The sequence below is a fragment of the Aricia agestis genome, chromosome 1 (assembly GCF_905147365.1).
Source record: "Aricia agestis chromosome 1, ilAriAges1.1, whole genome shotgun sequence".
Taxonomy (NCBI): domain Eukaryota; kingdom Metazoa; phylum Arthropoda; class Insecta; order Lepidoptera; family Lycaenidae; genus Aricia; species Aricia agestis.
Window position 1 is genome coordinate 10651159 of NC_056406.1, and position 19218 is coordinate 10670376.

Below are 19218 nucleotides of genomic sequence, written 5' to 3' on the forward strand. Positions count from 1 at the left end.
GAATGAAAAAGAATTGAAAATAACAACACACATAACGTAACAATAAAAACACGTAAAATTTACAACATTGTAGGGTATTTCGTATAAACTGGCAACACCGCTAACAGCATAAGTGTCTGAATGGAAAAACGATCGGCGCTTACAGCTGAACAATTATATCTTCAGGTTAATGCGGTTCCCGTTTAATTGGATTTTATATTCTTTGTTCTTTTATTACAAAAAAAAAAAAACCTTAACGGCACGGTTTCTATTAACAGCTATAACAACAGTGTAGTTATGGTTTTCTAATCGGGCCGCCAGCAATTAGTCTTTGAGTTGCTAATTTTCCACCTCGCAACAACTGCCGAACTTTCCGTATGTAACATGGAGCAAACGCATACTCATTATACCTACTTCTTCTATATACCTACGTGTAAAATGTATGCACAATATCTTTACTATCTATAGTAATACTAGATGTCCCGCGCGGCTTCGCCCGCGTAAATTAGAAATTTTACAGAATCCGTAGGTACATTTTCCCATAAAAAATATTTCCCCCGTTTTTCCCACATTTTCCTGAGTTTCTTCTGTCGTATTAGTCTTAGAGTAATAATATAATATAACCTTCTCGATAAATGATGAGTCTTACTCGATAAATGATCTATCTAACACTGAGATAAGTTTTTAAATCGGACCTGTAGTTTCTGAGATTGACGCGTTCAAGCAAACATACTCTTCAGGTTTATAATTTTAGGTAGATATAGATTTTTTTTAATTATCGCTTGACAAACTCGAGTCTCGATCTAAAAGACTATGAAATGGTATAATATGGTAGTGATGATGATGATGATGATGATGAAGAATGTAATTTGCATAGTAGCATATGCTTTCTGTTCTTAAAACAACGCCGAAACTCCCAAACTTGTATCTATAAAGAATCAGGAATTCTCTCAGCACCTTCCGAACCACGGTATACCAGGTATATCTCGGTGCAAAATCTTACTTGTTGGTAGCATATGCTTAGAATACTTCTCACGAAACCGAAGTCACCATATGTTTCCCTATAAGTTTTGAGGAGTTCCCTCGATTACTTATGGATCCTTCATCAGATCACCACTTTTCTGAATATAATACCAAATTGGGATGATACCCTATATACCAAAAGAAAAATTTTGAAAATCGGTTAACAAACGGCGGAGTAATCGTTGAATATAAGAAAACGAACATAACACCTCCCCCATTTTGAAAGTCGGTTAAAATTGTAGCCTATGTGTTATTTATTTAATATTTTAATCAGCACATGAATTGAATAACAAAATTTTTTCAAATTAATCGTAGCACCATCTGTCAGGACAAACTAAAATTGAAATAGAATAATATTGAATGCGATGATAGCGCCGTCCGCCGGATCTAATGTAAAACAGTCCAAAATCAACAACTCCTTATAAATAAGAAATTAATTGAAAAAACATTTTCCAGTAGACCAAACTGTAAATCTAAACCATTCTCGAATCTCCACGAACACACACAAAAAATTTCATCAAAATTGGTCCAGTCGTTTAGGAGGAGTTCAGTCACATACACACGCACACAAGAAATATATATATTAAGATTATTAATGCTGGTACATTATAAATATATTATATTATATTATATTATATTATATTATATTATATTATATTATATTATATTATATTATATTATATTATATTATATTATATTATATTATATTATATTATATTATATTATATTATATTATATTATATTATATTATATTATATTATATTATATTATATTATATTATATTATATTATATTATATTATATTATATTATATTATATTATATTATATTATATTATATTATATTATATATAGCGAAATTCTTTTTTTGTCTGTTATCTCTTCTCGCTCACGTTTACTAGCCTAAAAAAATTAGTTTATTAGTTTATTAACATTAATAATTTTTTATTTCTTTACGAAATAAATGCCCTTAGTATTTTTATAAGACAGTAAAACATTATAATTAATGTCTGTAGTCAGGACAATGGGCATTGTCCAAAAAAAATCACATGTACTTTTTATATTTTTTTTTGTTAAAATAGGGTATTTTAAGAATATAAATTAAATAATTTTGAAATTCATTGGCTAGTTTTTTCTCAATAAATTTTTAAAGTTTCACTCTGACGTCATCATCGGCGGACAATTGACCTCTGAGTATGTTTTAAATTTCCTTTCAATCTTATTTATAATGGCTGGTTTGTCAAATGCAAGTTCTCATTATGTGAAAGCTGATACGAGAAGCTTACCAAAAGTTCGAAACGTGATGTTGGTCGAATTTATTGCTAATTTAACGCCATTGAAGGTCAAACAAAGGTTAAACATATTTGTTCAAAAATATAAGTAACTAATGGGTATTTTTTTCGTTTAAATACAGAAAAACGATCGCTGACCTTATTCCTCGAAATGTTTTTGTAATGAGCAAAATTAAAAAAAATGGACAATCCCCATTTAAGGTGGCATCAGGCGGTCATTGACCTTTCTAATCTAGGAGCTATGTGAAAAATACTCGCACTGCATACTGCTTAAAAATAAAATTGAATTCTATTAAAGAAATAGACTATTATAGTTTCATCGGAAAACGTCTTGGTTAAGTCCTCTTCGTATGATAATCTCCACCTACTTATGAGTTTGAAGTGATATAAATCATATTGTGTTCACATCATGTTCACAACATTTTTATTCAGAATGAGATTATTGTGACATATTATATATATTATAATTATTCTTTGACATGACTCCAATAACACAATCATATTTAATTCTCTTTGACATCTAATCATATTATTTAATTTATACATTTTTGACTAATTAATTGACATTCTAATTTGATCTTACTTAATACTATTATATCTTTATCACAATACTCACATTATGAAAATAATATTATCATGTATCACTAATTATTTATTACATGAAGCCATGTAATGTAATTTATATCAAAGTCGAACCATATCCTTGTATAATCGCCCTCTAACTTCCAATGTAATATGTGGGGCATGTTTTTTGGGTGCTGAAAATTGAATTATAAACATTTAAATATAAATATTGTGATAGTTATAAGTATATAGGTTACCTGCAAGAAACTTAGATTACCTGTATTGTCTGCACCACATGGAAGGTCATATTAAAGCTTCTTTTGTCAGAAAGATATGAAGAATAACTTATAACATTTATTGGGTGCTGAAAATAAAAAATTAATGCATTGAAATAAAAAATAAGTAAATTATAAAATTGTAATAAGCAATTAGGTACCTATATTTAAGTTACCTGTAATGTCTACACCACGTGTAATGTTACACGAGGAATTTCTTCGATGAAGGTGGCATAGTTCACCTATGGTTTAGACATAGATGCTGAAAATTTATTGTATCACTGTTAAACAAAACAACAGCTGTAGCAAATAGTATATTTAAAAACAATGTGAATAAATACCTTAACTGTGCGATCTCCATTAAGTTGAGCAATAAGCTATATAAATTGTTTGTAAAATAGAAATATACGATAATATATAGTCATAGTCAATAATCATAGTAGGAATCTCGTTCTCGTGCACATATTGCTAGTATATATTTGTAGATTTGTTCTCGTGTTTGTTTACACTTTACACCGCGCACCGCAAAAATAAGCTGACATTGACTTTTTCTTTTATTATCTTCTCCTTCGTCTTTTTGTTGCATATTTTTAATCAGTGCATATTTAAAAATGTTTATTGCATTGACAAAGACACAGGTTTATTGTAATAATTTGTATGTATCTATTGATTATTGATTTTTTTAATGATTATAATAACCATTTTATTATGTTATGACTAATGACTACTTTCTAATAATGTCTTAAATTTAATTTTACTTATCATTATTTGCATGCCTAAATACTATAGGTAGAAAGAGTGAACCATGTTTAATAATTCGACAACTTCTTGTACTTCTTTCTGCAAATAAATTATTATTATTATTATTATTATTATTATTATTATTATTATTATTATTATGTATGAATAGGTCTACCAGGACACGTTTTTTAACAGGGAGTCAATGACCGCTACAGACAGAATTCCGCAATTTAAGAATACAAGAAATTAAAAGTTTGTCTCGTATTAGTCCGTCAAAAAAGTGAAGAAATTAAAAAGTGGCAACATCGTAGTATCATCCCTTTTTTCTTAGATTGATTTGAAAGGGATGACACTACGATTTCGCCATTTTTTAATTTCTTCACTTTCTTGATAGACTGTACATTGAACTATTATTACTACGTATAGAAAAGACGGCGCGAACAAAATCTATGCCCCAACTACTAGTCATAGAATACGACATCACCGTGACAGAGGTGGCACTTTTAAATGAAGTGACATTTTAAGTTGATGCCAGCCAGCTTCAACTCAGCGCAGAAAACAAGTTCGCTGTACTATACATATTAATAATTATCGTTCAACGGTCTCGTAGCCCATTCGTAGAATTTCGTAGCAGCGCTACGCAGTGCTACGTAGTGCTACAAAAAGATAAAATTAAGGTGCTCCCTTACCGCGAGCATTCCCTTGCAATGAAATATTACAGATTCGTTTTGGAGCATTACATATTATACACGTGTAATGTAACATGAAAGATTCGACTTTGAGCATTACATTACAATTTATAGTACCTCCCTGACTGAAGAGCATTCGCTTGTAATGTAACATTCGACTTTGAGAATTCAATAGCTATGACAAACACTATGCGCTTCCGTCTTCAATTTTCATCATCTTCTTTCATTCAACTTTCGTTTTGGCGCCTTCAATAATTGAATGCGTCAACGAACGCAACGCCAAAATTGTCATTTTTGTTTTTTGGATACGGTCAGAGGGCATGCGTCGCGGGCATACCTCACGTTCGCTGTTAACTGCGCTATAACGCATGCCCTTGACGAACAGAAAAAGGTACAGTGTGGACTAAGCTTTTATCTAGTTGATGTTACAAGGCGCGCATTGTAAATCTCGGTTTTGTATAATTACAAGGTGCGCATTGTAATGTTACATTACAAGCGAATGCACCTTTATTATGATTATGTTTTTACCAGAAATAGATTAAAACTTAACATTAAAATGTTACAAGATTTGTATGAAGAATACAATACGAGTACAATAATAATTAAGATAGTGTAATGGTCAAATTACAGTTGACCGACTTTGACGGAGTTTGAAGTACGTGTTCAGTATTCTGAATAGTGAGCATAGTATTCCAATTAAAAATGCCGTTTGACGTATGAGATGTTAAAAAATATGCAATTTGTACACATTAACTGGCATAAAATGTATATAAAATTTTTAGCAAAGACTAGAAGTAACAGGGAGGAAATTTATAAAATAAAACGAAAATATATTTTATCGTAGGTATCAGATATCATCGACGAGCTCAAAATTAACTTCCGCTTGTGTCCAATTTAATGGTCCGCCGAAAAGATCGATATCATCGATATGAAATATTGGCTCGGCCATCCCTCGTATCGACGCTCGATGCCGCTGGCCTAGCGCCAACCGCCGGCGTCTATCACCCTCTGTAATTACCGCCTAAGTGTGGATCCACCGGACTCAATACATAACGCAAAATATATTGCGCCGTCAGCAGCTGCACGCTCGCACCACTGTGGCAGTTACTGCGCGATGTATCACGCTGCAGGCGAATACTTCGCAACTATATGCGAACCGCAATACATTCCCTATGCAGTAAAGCATCTACTTAACGTTTGAGTCAGCAATTCAGCATTGCCCTGAATTGTCGAGGCCTTAAATCCCACGGAAGATATAGGATGATAATCTAGGCTTTTACCTCGTTTGGAATTTGTAGCGTTTAATGTTTTGGTACTTAGAGGCATAGACAAAGGGAAAACATACGAGTACTATGTTTCTTATTTTCTGTAATTTTATCTCGCTTCGCACTCCAATTATTTTCCTCTGATATAATTACATGCAGCTTCAATGTATGTACCATAAAAAGTTTTTAGGCATAACAAGAACACGAATTTGCATCCAGATTAGACTTATGGTCACAAGTGATAACATAACTCAAAATATATTGCGTATTCATATTAATCAGAATTAATTACGTAATTACTTTTTAGATGTGTACTTATATTACATAAACGTTAAAAGTCTCAATTTCCAATTTTCAATATCATAACGAGACCATAATAATATTATGTCCTATTATTACAGGCACGCCACGTATGACATAGCTGGACGCACACTTGTTTTATTTAAAATGTTTTAAAAGTTATTAAAATTTATAAATTGTAATATTTTAAAATAATTTCATATTTAATAGAAATATCGGTGGTTAAAAATAAAATCTATCCACTATAGCTCAGCCAAATTGACTTGATACTTGTAGATGTTCAGCCACGGTTGAATTGCCTTACAAGCATTCAAGTGGCATGCCCTCGCCGCAATGTAACGTCCCATTAATTCGGCTATACAGCTGGACTTAATGACCATACAGCCGTAGTGCTTGCCAGATTGACTTACAACTGACTTCTATCTATATTGTTTGATTTATCTCTTCTTTCTTTTAAACTTTTTATTTAGCTTTTAAGTGTCATCTGATAGCTTAGAAAAAAATGAAAAATATATAAAAAAATTTGCTTTTTAAAAATAATTGAATTCAATAGTTGAATTAATTAAATTTTAGAATATAATATATTCTTTTTAATTTTGTCACTTTGCTATTACTTGTAAATATTATTCCAAGAATAATTTATTGATCATAAACCAGTCTACTTAAACTTCAGAAAAGACTTAACATGTTAATTATTTATTGAAATTAATTGTATTGTAAATATTGAATTTTGAATTATTTGTGTATTATAGTCAATTTTGTAAATATTGTTAAAAATATTTGAAATGAAAGTTTAATAACATCGATATTCCATCCTTGCATGGCCAGATTTTTCGTGATCACACACTTACGAGCAGCTGTTGGCCGCTCGCCAGTTTTCTTCCGGCCATTGTTATAATCTGCTATCGCATTCATGATCAATGTGTATTGAGCGCAGTACACCGTCACGCATAATGATATCGCACTAATTGACTACTTGTGTAAACAGTTCGGGAGTCGAGGAAAATGAGGGGAAAATATCAGAGAATGTATTTTAGTTAGTAATAAATACTTGTTTGTGTTTACATTTCACTAGGGTAAAGCTTGTGTAGGTAACATCGACAGTATTTAAAAACCGTAATCTAGAATTTTAAAGTAAATGTATTCTATGTAAATCATCGTCAATAATTTTTAGTCCATCTATTATATTTTCTACAAAAAACGAAAATTGTCAGACTCGTAATCGAAAAATCCCGATATAGGAGGAAATCAAACGGCACTTGTTCAACATTGTTTTTGACAGTTTGTATCGCAAAGTCGATACAAACTGTCAAAAACAAAAAGTCCAAATACATGCGGGTTCCGTAACGAGACATGAACTGTCAATACGCTGGATCTATCTTCAATAAACATTTCAGACTTCACCGTAATGAGTGAATGGCGTGCAAATGTTTTGATAAGATTCCGTTCGCTGTCAAAGGTTCGAGACCCTTTGATACGTTAATTATTTGAATGTTAACGTAAAGAAACGAGTATAAATCAAATCGTTTGTGAAAAATTTTGCTTTGAGCCTTTTTGTATGCCGGTAATTGATTACATATAATTGACGTTACTTATTTTAAGATTATGTGTATTTTTTATCGAAATGTCAAAGGGAATTTATCGGAAATTTTGTATCTTCCGTAATAGGCTCTTGTCCCATAAAATTGCGGAGGTCCTGCGGGACACGCGAGTAAAATTAAGTAAGTGAGGAAAATAGATACAAAATTTAATTTCTCTTATAGAAGAATGTCGTATTAAGTATAAGATCTAGTATTATCTTATACTTAAGACGACCACGACTAACAAAACTTTCTAAATAATATTATACTCTTCGAATTATTTATTAGGTAAATCCGGCGACTTCTGAATGTTGCGATTCGGATAACTTGGCAAACGGCATGATAGTCGCGGTATTTCGGGTTCTATTATCATTTTTTTGAGTTATAGAGTTGGCAGTACAGAAAAACTTTGAAATGAACTGTCGCTGGTAGTATTTTCACACCATTATGACCTGAAAATTTTCAAGAAAAGTGATTCCCGACAACGCCGACAACGCACTTCCAAGTTCCAACGCTTCTGATGCGGTAGCCCACAGTCAAAAGTTGTCGCTTTCCATTGGGTGATGCGTTTGCTCGGTTGGCAATTTTATAAAAAAAAATCATATGTATGACGATAGTCGCTTTCCATCAGGTGATATTTTGCTCGATGTCTATAACTCACCGTTATCCTCTTAAGTTGTCGCTTGCCCTTGTACCACGTGATAACAGCGGGCGGGCGGCTTCCCGCGGACTCGCAGGCCACCTCGTACCGCCGCTCCGCCGTCAGCGAGTCACCCTCGCCTATCTCTGACGGCTTCTTTATTTCCACCGTCAGAGGTTTTACTGTAACAAATAGGATAGTGAGTTCTGTCCAGATATAATATAGCACACGATAGTAAGACGCTACTCAGGTATATTTTACTCGCCCTACGTACACATACGTTTACGACATTTGACATTTTCTTCCGCACATGTTTGGTCGATAGTCCTTACCTAAGTTTGAGTCACAAAGAAAGACCTGAGGGGCTAGACAAGTGGCAAAACGCTAACGCTAACGCTACAAAATGTATGGATTTGACATTAGTATTCGCTAGCGAAGTGATGACTTATGTCAAATAGCGTTTGCCACTTGTCTAGGGGGGCTGACCTTACTTTGTGGTTTATTAGACTCTGTCTATATTTGTTACTTGGTTTAAGCAGCGGCGTAAATATCATCCCCGGTGGGATCCAAACTATCTGTTCTGCTTCACTACGTTGTAGAGGTGAAAGGATTATTCCACTATTTTTAAAGATAACCTCACATTTATTATAACAATTTTAATAACTTACTAAAATTAAGTTGTATTGTAAATGTGAAAGTGTGTGTATCAGTCTCTTATCTTTTTACCGATCTTTGAACCGATCTAGATGTTTGGTAAGTTGATACTTAAATGCCCAGCAGGGCTAGCATAACAATAGTAGACATGGGAAAGAATCGAAATACTGATAGATTTTATCGACAAAATGGCGGATTTCCATTGTCTGTCACTTTGTCTTACGAGTATCTATTTGTCACTTTATCTATTCTTCCGTAGAAAGAAACCGTTTCTATGGTGACCATACTACGCCTGCAGGTGAGGACATCGTGGCAAAAATATATTTTTTTTTTATGAAATAAGGGTCCAAACGAGCAAACGGGTCACCTGATGGAAAGCAACTTCCGTCGCCCATGGACACTCGCAGCATCAGAAGAGCTGCAGGTGCGTTGCCGGCCTTTAAGAGGGAATAGGATCATAAAGGAGGGTAGGGATGGGAAGGGAAGGGAATAGGGGAGGGTAGGGAAGGGAATAGGGTAAGGGATCGGGCCTCCGGTAAACTCACTCACTCGGCGAAACACAGCGCAAGCGCTGTTTCACGCCGGTTTTCTGTGAGAACGTGGTATTTCTCTAGTCGAGCTGGCCCATTCGTGCCGAAGCATGGCTCTCCCACGTATGATATGAGGTTGCATATGACGTAAATATGAGGTTTTCGCGCGATAAACGAATTTGCGCAACTGACTTATACAGCAATATTCAGTTTGCGTTGATACTTACAAAACATATCTAAGACTAGAGACACCTCCTTGGGAGGCACCAGGTGGGAGTTGGCCGCCTGGCAGGTGAACACAGCGGCGTAGTCGGCGCGCCGGATCGCCGGCCACAGCAGCCGGTTCTCGATGACGTCGCCGGTGTTGTGCTCGTACTCCTCGTCCACCAGCACCCCGTTGACGAGCCACCGCACCGACGGTTCTGGACGACCTGGAAAGTAATAAACTAGCTAAAAGCCGAGCTTTGTGAGGGCTCGCGTCGTTTTTCTGCGTAGTAATATTCTTTACAGGTGCAGTTTTTAGGGTTCCGTAACTAATGGGTAAGGGTCCGTCTGTCTGTGTGTCGCCAGGCTGTACCTCAAGAACGACTATAGCTAGCTAACTTCTGATTTTTTACAGATTATGTATATCAGTTGCCGCTATAACAAAAAAATACTAAAAACAAAATAATATTAAAATTGAGCTAAAATATATTAGCTATAATAGCTGTTAAGAAGCATTAAAATCACTTTGAGCTCGTTAGTTTTCATATGGCGCATTTATTTGCCGATTTGGGCCAAGTGCGTTATTCAACAACATTCAAATGCATAAAATATAAACATAATATTAAGGCTTGCTTTGAAATAACTTAATATACGTATGCATAATATTATATTCGACCATTTCATGAGGGTGGGTGGCACCAACTTACTTTAACTATAAAAAATGTAAAATGAACTGTCAAATTTCTGGATAAAGTCAATAATGGACGCCATAATATTTGACACTAACCGGAATCGCTCAATTTCGGTCGGTTCAAGTTAATGTTAAATTTCACATAAGGCTCACAGTGTTGCCACAACAAATTATTTTTTCCTGTTAATTTGTATGGATAATTCATTTTTTTATCCTTTCATCCCCATACATTTCATATGAAAACTTTATAAATGTCAGTTGGACATATTTTGTCAAGTTCTGTGGTTATTGTTATAGTTATTGCTAAAATTGACCTTAGCTGTAACTATGGTGCAACGCCTATGGTGCAACCCACCCTAAGAGAGCTTTTCTAAATCTTAATCAGTATATAAACTAATTACTAACATACTTTTGCAGAAACTTTAAGAGGCGTCCAAAATTTGCGCTGAAAAGAGCACTTAGCCAAAATTAAATGACTAGTAGACAGTGGGTCCAATCTAGACTAGTGTCAATAGATTCAATTTGGATTTGTGTTAGTGAAAGCTCCGAGTCTCCGGATATGCATCTATTCTTGAAATAGGCACCCGCTTATCTTCCAGCTTATGTTCTACGTGCACTTAAATCTGTTTGCACCTATATCGAAGATTAATTATTAACGTTAGATGTATCGGGAAGCTTAATTAATACCAGATGTTTGACCGAGGTTTGCTTTGGTATTCAATAAAACACGAATAAAATTACATTTTTTAAAAATGATTCCTAGCTAGTATATATATATATATATATATATATATATATATATATATATATATATATATATATATATATATATATATATATATATATATATATATATATATATATATATATATATATATATATATATATATATATATATATATATATATATATATAATAAATTGCTTGTTTAAAGATATAAGATTTTATCATGATTAGCATATAACATACAAATGAGAATAGCCCTTTCATCTTTTTATTATAATTTGTGGTCGTCTATGGGTTTTCAGCCATATTCTTAGCCCCTCTGTTGTGTAAGTGGTTTAAAAAATCGGACAAGTGCGAAGTCGCTCGCGTTAAGAGGAATTATTATAATATATAAACTTTCATCCCCTATTTGAACCCTTTGGGGTTGGAATTTATCAAAATCCTTTCTTGGCGGATGCCTACGTTATAACATCTACCTGCATGCCAAATTTCAGCCCGATCCGTCCAGTGGTTTGGGCTGTGCGTTGATAGATCACTATGTCAATCATTTAGTCACCTTTGAGTTTTATATATTAAAATATAGAATATAGATATAGATGTAGATTAATCATTTATTTTATTTAAAATTTACAGCTGGGTATTTTGTGTACATTTCAAGTGCCTACCTGTTGTCATTATTGATACCGAGCAAAAAATGTTTAAAAAATCACGTTTGTTGTATGGGAGCCCTCAAATATTTCATTTATTTTATTTTTATTATTTGTTGTTATCGCGGCAACAGAAATGCATAATCTGTGAAGATTTCAACTCTTTAGCTATTACCGTTCTTAAGTTACAGCCTGAAGACAGACGGACAGACGGACAGACATCGAATCGACCTCAGTAATTATAGTGTCCCGTTTTTACTCTTTAGGTACGGAACCCTATAAAATAAGTAATTTAGTACGTGTGATAAAACATTTTCCAGCAAGTGTGAAATTAAATGAAAAATGTGATCCTAATTAAGTTTAACGGGAAATTGGCCCACCACATATTCCCACCACTACAACTCCTGTGTCGCCAAGCTCAACAATGGTAACCAACCACGAAAACTCTTTTATGTCATATCTCATATCATGAAAGGGTGAAAATGCCTGGTTATCACCCTCGGGTACCCCAGAGATCATAATCTCAGGGGTACCCAAGAGACAAGCTAAATCTGTCTTGGGACCCGCAACGCAATTAATCAGAAGAAAGGTAGCAGGACTAGGAGATATCCAATTTCCCTCCCCAAGCAAAGCGGGAGACAGCCAAATTGTAATGAAATTAATGTACGAACAAGAGAGAAAGCACCACGGGATTTTTTAATGAATCTAACTAATCTTAAAAAATTAAAAAATGTTGTAATAAATTATTATATTTCAATTTCGTAAATGTCCCGTGTGAGTTGTGACCCGATATCTGGGGCAGCCCGTGTCCCAACTCCCATGGAACAAAATCGATCGTGTGGAGGGATTAACAAGTTCCGACAATCCCGTAAGAACGAAGACGTGACGATGACGAGACGACTGCGGCCCGATTGTGGTTTGTCTTGATTGCCAGTTTATCAGTAGTACTAGTACCGATATCCCACAACCTTTACATTTTGTGGTACACTTTACGGAAAAACTATCACGCCTATTGATTTGTGGTTTAATATAGTAATGTTACGGTACATGGTATACGGACACGTGGTGCGCAAGTACATACTCGAACCTTCTAGAAAGGTCCAATGTTTGTTTACGTGTTTACCCTTTATTTGTTAGCTTGTTTGAATTTAGACCTTATGACTGAGTCCATAAGGTCTAAATTAAATTCAACTTACTGCACTTATCGCAAGGACGGCAGTTTTATTGTAGTACATGCCCGAGCCTCCTAGAAATTTCCCACGGTTGTTTACTTGTTTACGTGAATCGGGAAATTTCTGGAATTCGTCTCGCCATATAAAAAGAGCCGCAGGCAGGCCCGGTAAGTCAGTTCAATCTGAGCGATCTTCGAGGCGACATCAAGTGATCAATAGTGAGTGAACCAGTGAAACCTGCGACTTGGCTACGACCTAGGACAGTGATAGTGCTTAGTGATTGGACCTAGTGATTAGTGTTTGGATTTAGTGCTAAGTGTTGTGACCTAGTATTTAGTGCAGTGTTAATAAAGTCTTCAAGAGAGTCACCAGGTCTTTCTCTCCAAATCCTCGAACCCTAGCACGTAACAACTGGTGTCAGAAGTGCGATTTGGAGATGCCATTGACTCCGAGAGAGGACTTCAAGGGGAGTGTCAGGACAAGGGCGCAGCGAGCTGCTGCCATTGACTCCGAGAGAGGAGTTGCGGAGGCCACACCCACTGGGGACCAAGCTCCGCCCACTGAGAGACAGGCCCCACCCACTGGCCCCGCCCACATGGCTCCGCCCACTGGCCACGCCCACCAGGCTCCGCCCACTTTGGCTGAAGCCACGCCCACTGGCTCCGCCCACCGGGACACGCCCACTGGCCACGCCCCTCAGGCTCCGCCCACTTTGGGTATGGCCACGCCCACTGGCTCCGCCCACCAGGCCACGCCCACTCAGGCCACGCCCACTAGCTCCGCCCACCGAGCTCCGTCTGCTCAACCCCTGCCTACTGGCTCCAGCCACCATGCATCGCCCGTAGCTTCTGCGGCCCCTCAAGTGGCTCCCCAATTACAAAGCCTAATTGAGTTAATTCAGGCTCTGCAAGAATCACAAGACCGCAAGTTCGGCGCTTTACAAGAGTCACAAGACCGCAAGCTCGGCGCTTTACAAGAGTCACAAGAACGCAAGCTCGGTGCTGAAATCAGAGCGATTCGAGAATCACAAGAGCAACAAAAATACCTCCAAGAAAAAGCGCTTGGAGCTATAAAGGATGTCAGTGACACGGTGGTTAAGCTTCGAAAAGATGTCGACGTAATGGACGAACGAGTTACGGGGTTAGGAGTGGATATGGAAAATGTGAAAACTGGCCTCACAGAACTACAGAAGTGGAAAGTGCGCGTGGAAACCACAGGAATCGCGACATCTAGTGGAACTTCCGTAGTGGTACAAGGACCAAGAGTTAAAGTGCCACCATACGACGGTACTACTTCTTGGAACGCTTATCGTCAGCAATTCCAGACGGTTGCTTCTGCCAACGGATGGAATGATGAACAATGCCTGACCGCTCTCACAGTTGCGCTCAGAGGGCAAGCTTTGTCGGTCCTAGAAGCGCATACAGGAAATGGGTTTAAAGACCTGATGGAGGCACTTGAATCCAGATACGGGGAGCGACACCTGGAGCACGTGTTCCGTGCCCAACTGCGTGACAGAGTCCAACGCCCAGGAGAAGGACTACAACAATGGGCGTTGGAAATAGAAAAACTGGTCAAGAAGGCACACCCAGGAGCCGATTCCAAGATGATCGACACGAACATTGTGCAAGCATTTGTCGACGGAATCAGGGACCTAGAGGTCAGAGCTGCAGTGAGGCTACGTCACCACACCTCGCTAAAAGAAGCATTGGCGCATGCTTTGGAGGTCGAGGCTGTTCGCCGTGACATACGACAGACCCATAAGGTCCACGAGGTCTCTGAGGAAGTTAAGGAGGTCAAGGCTTCCGCGAAGAGAAGTGTTGGAGCCATGTGCTACAAGTGCGGTGAGAGGGGCCATCTTCAGCTCAACTGCCCGCAGAAGGAGACACAGATGGCAAGGATGAAAAAGCTCGAGGAACAAGTAGAGGAGCTGAAGAAGCAAGGAGCTTCATCCCCTGTCCGGGATCAGGGAAACGAATAAAAGCCAGGACTAAGGGGCGAGTACTGGCTGACGTGGAGGAAGCCCCGATAACTGTTATCTCCCAAGCATGCAGCGGGAACAGTCTTGTGATTCAGGGGACTATTAACAGGACGGATTGCAAAATGACTCTAGACACAGGAGCCTCTAGAACGATAGTGAACCCAAATCTGGTAAAAGCCGCAAGAAGACACGAGAGGAGAATTAAATGTCGGCTCCTTACTGCCTCCGGTCAGCCAATACCCGTCCTGGGAGAAATGTCAGTTACGATTAATGTAGGGGGATCCTCATACCCTCATGACGTTATCGTAGCTGAGATTATGGATGATTGCATCTTGGGTTTGGATTTCATGAAGAAGCATAACTGCAGAATTAATGTCGCTGACGGAGTTTTCAAGTGTGGTGAAGAAGAAATTTTCATCCTTGGAGGCGCCTGCGGGAAAGTTGAATGTGTAAAGAAAGTCATAATACCTGGACGTGCGGAAGCTCGGGTGCTGGTGAAACTACCGCCAGCTGGAAAGAAGAAGTCAAACAGATGCGTGTTAATCGAAGACACACCTACCAAGACATCAGCGCATAAATTGATGACGGCAAGAACCCTTGTTAGTGGAAGCAGTAACGCTGTGGTCAGAGTTTTGAATCTTGGTGATCGCGAGTTCTGCTTGAACAAAGGTGATGTCATTGGAAAGTGCGAGGAAGTTGTCTGGATGAGAAAGTGTAATTCGATCACAGGCTCAGACTCAGCAAACACCAGCAACTATGGAATAGTGACTGAGCTACTCGATGACTGCAAGAGTAATTTGACTTATTCGCAGAGCATGAAAGCTAAGAAGTTTTTACAACGCCACGCGAATATCTTCTCCAGTCAGGAAGGCGACCTTGGAAGAACGTCGATGGTTCAGCACAGGATAGATACCGGAAGCGAGAACCCAATTCGTCAACGAGCAAGACGGATACCCATTGCAAAGGAAAAAGAAGTTGAAGGCCTTTTGGAGGACATGAGAAGGAATAAGATAATTGAACCGTCTGCAAGTCCGTGGTGCTCACCAGTTGTATTAGTGAAGAAGAAAGATGGCAGCACAAGATTTTGTGTGGACTACAGACGTCTCAATGATGTCACTAAGAAGGACAGCTATCCATTACCTCGAATCGACGACACTCTGGATACCTTGAGTGGCATGAAATGGTTCTCGACCCTGGACCTGAAATCTGGATACTGGCAGGTGGAAATTCATCCAAAAGACAAGGAGAAGACAGCGTTCTCCACCGGTAAAGGTCTATGGCAGTTTAACGTCATGGCCTTTGGATTGTGCAACGCACCTGCCACATTTGAGCGACTCATGGAGTGTGTAGTGGCATGGCTTAGTTGGAGAGGCTTGCTTAGTCTACTTGGATGACGTCATCATTGTTGGCCGCGACTTCGAGGACCATTTGCGAAACTTAGAACGAGTTTTCGCCAAAATAGAGGGGCCAAGTTAAAGTTGAATCCGAAAAAGTGTCGTTTATTCAGGAGTAAGGTGAACTATCTCGGCCATGTTATCTCCAGTGATGGAATTCAGACGGACCCGGAGAAACTAGAAGCAGTCCAAAATTGGCCAACCCCTAAGAACAAAACCGAAGTGCGGGCGGCATTTCTTGGCCTATGCTCCTACTACAGGCGTTTTGTTAAGGGATTCTCAGAGATAGCCAAGCCATTACATCGGCTGACAGAAGATAAACGACAGTTTATTTGGGACGAGACTTCCGAAGATTCTTTTCAGAAACTAAAGAAACATCTGTGTGAAACACCAATCCTGGGGTATCCACAACCTGAAGGTCAGTTTATAGTCGACACGGACGCAAGCAACACGGCCATTGGAGGGGTGTTGTCTCAAAAACAGGGTGAAAGAGAAGTTGTAATTGCATATTTCAGCAAATCTTTATCTAAGCCAGAGAGAAACTACTGTGTGACAAGAAGAGAACTCTTGGCTGTCGTAAAGAAGCTACAACATTTCAGCAAGTATCTCATCGGCAGACAGTTTTTACTGCGAACTGATCACGCAGCCTTGAAGTGGCTACTACAATTCAAGAACCCAGAAGGCCAAGTAGCTCGATGGATTGAACAACTCCAGGAGTATGACTTCAAGACGGAACACCGCAGCGGAAAGGCACATGGGAATGCCGACGCACTTTCGCGAAGGCCGTGTCCGGAAGACTGCAAACATTGTGTTAAGCAGGAATCTAATGAAGTAACATTAAAGTTAACGAAAACAAGTCCTTTGGGCCCATGGGAGAATGATGCTATGAGGGAGGCTCAAGAAACAGATGACGACCTTCGGCACATCATCACATCGAAGAAACGGGGTGATGAAAAACCAATCTGGAGTGAGGTTGCACCCACTGGCGCTGTCACTAAGGCGTACTGGGCGCAATGGGACAGCCTGATACTTCAAAACGGAATACTCTACCGGAAATGGGAGAAGACCAACGGCAGAGAGTTCCATCTTCAGATAGTTGTCCCAAGAACGAGAGTACCGGATGTTCTCCGTGAAATGCATGATGGCGTATCAGGAGGTCATCTAGGAGTAAAGAGGACGTTAACAAAAGTGCGAGAACGATTCTACTGGTTACATTGTCGAGACGATGTACAGGATTGGTGCCGCAAATGCACTACTTGCGCTGCAGTGAAGGGACCACAGACAAGGAGCCGTGGGAGCCTGCGCTTGTATAACGTTGGCGCACCGTGGGAACGAATCGCAGTTGACGTAGCTGGGCCATTTCCCGTGACGGAATCGGGAAACAAGTATTTTATGGTCGTCATGGATTACTTCACCAAATGGCCCGAAGTGTTCGCCATACCAAACCAAGAAGCTACAACAGTCGCTTCTAAATTAGTCGAAGAAGTGATATCTCGGTTTGGTGTGCCTCTGGAAATCCATTCTGATCAGGGCAGGAATTTCGAATCGCAGGTCTTCCAGGAAGTGTGCAGAATTTTGGGAATGCATAAAACGAGGACCACGGCGTACCATCCACAGTCTGATGGAATGGTTGAGAGATTTAACCAGACCCTTGAGAGGCATTTGGCGAAATTGATAGATGACAAACAAAAGGACTGGGACAAGTATATACCGCTCTTCCTTCTGTCGTACCGTACCGCCGAGCATGAGAGCATAAAAGCTACCCCGGCGTATGTCAATTACGGTAGAGAACTGCGAGTACCAGTAGACCTCTTGACAGGAGGGTCACCGGAGGAACCGAAGACCGTACCAGATTATGTCTGCGATTTAAGGGAAAAGATGCGCTATATACACGCCATGGTTCGGGAAAATGGGTTACAGTCAAGTGAGAACATGAAGACCAGATACGACCGGAAATCGAATACAAGCGGCTTCGAAGAAGGGTCACTGGTGTGGCTGCATAACCCAACTCGCCGAAAAGGCAAATCTCCAAAGTTGCAGACCAAGTGGGACGGCCCATACAAAGTGGTTACCCGATTGAATGATGTAACTTACAGGATTCAAAAGCAACCAAGAGGGACATTCAAAGTGGTACACATAGACCGTCTGGCGCGTTACCATGGCAGTAACAATGATGCTCGGGACGAGCATCTCTAAGAGGGGAGTAGTGTTACGGTACATGGTATACGGACACGTGGTGCGCAAGTAACATACTCGAACCTTCTAGAAAGGTCCAATGTTTGTTTACGTGTTTACCCTTTATTTGTTAGCTTGTTTGAATTTAGACCTTATGACTGAGTCCATAAGGTCTAAATTAAATTCAACTTACTGCACTTATCGCAAGGGCGGCAGTTTTATTGTAGTACATACCGAGCCTCCTAGAAATTTCCCACGGTTGTTTACTTGTTTACGTGAATCGGGAAATTTCTGGAATTCGTCTCGCCATATAAAAAGAGCCGCAGGCAGGCCCGGTAAGTCAGTTCAATCTGAGCGATCTTCGAGGCGACATCAAGTGATCAATAGTGAGTGAACCAGTGAAACCTGCGACTTGGCTACGACCTAGGACAGTGCTTAGTGATTGGACCTAGTGATTAGTGTTTGGATTTAGTGCTAAGTGTTGTGACCTAGTGTTTAGTGCAGTGTTAATAAAGTCTTCAAGAGAGTCACCAGGTCTTTCTCTCCAAATCCTCGAACCCTAGCACGTAACAGTAATTTATATTTTTACGTAGATGTGTTATATCAGTCAGTCAAGTTTTTTATATCTAGATAATGTGTTATCATCAGTCAGTCAAAGTGTGACGACACGAGCGCACACAAAGCTTGGCTTTTAGCTAGTAT

General features: G+C 38.8%; 1 protein-coding gene and 1 long non-coding RNA gene across 2 annotated transcripts in view; both read right to left on the reverse strand.

Moving 5' to 3' along the window:
• The window catches only part of LOC121740154 (neural cell adhesion molecule 1-B-like), a 367043-nt gene that overhangs the window by 150465 nt on the left and 197360 nt on the right, over positions 1-19218 (reverse strand). The window contains exons 6-7 of the mRNA XM_042132808.1: positions 9757-9960; positions 8367-8527 (exon numbers count right to left, since the gene is read on the reverse strand). Of these exons, the coding sequence (XP_041988742.1) occupies positions 8367-8527; positions 9757-9960 (365 nt within the window). The remainder of the gene's footprint in view (positions 1-8366; positions 8528-9756; positions 9961-19218) is intronic.
• On the reverse strand, positions 2981-3381 carry LOC121740186. Its single transcript, XR_006037605.1, has 3 exons — positions 3307-3381; positions 3133-3219; positions 2981-3049 (listed from the first exon to the last, which is right to left on the reverse strand). It is a non-coding gene; the product is annotated as an uncharacterized LOC121740186 (long non-coding RNA).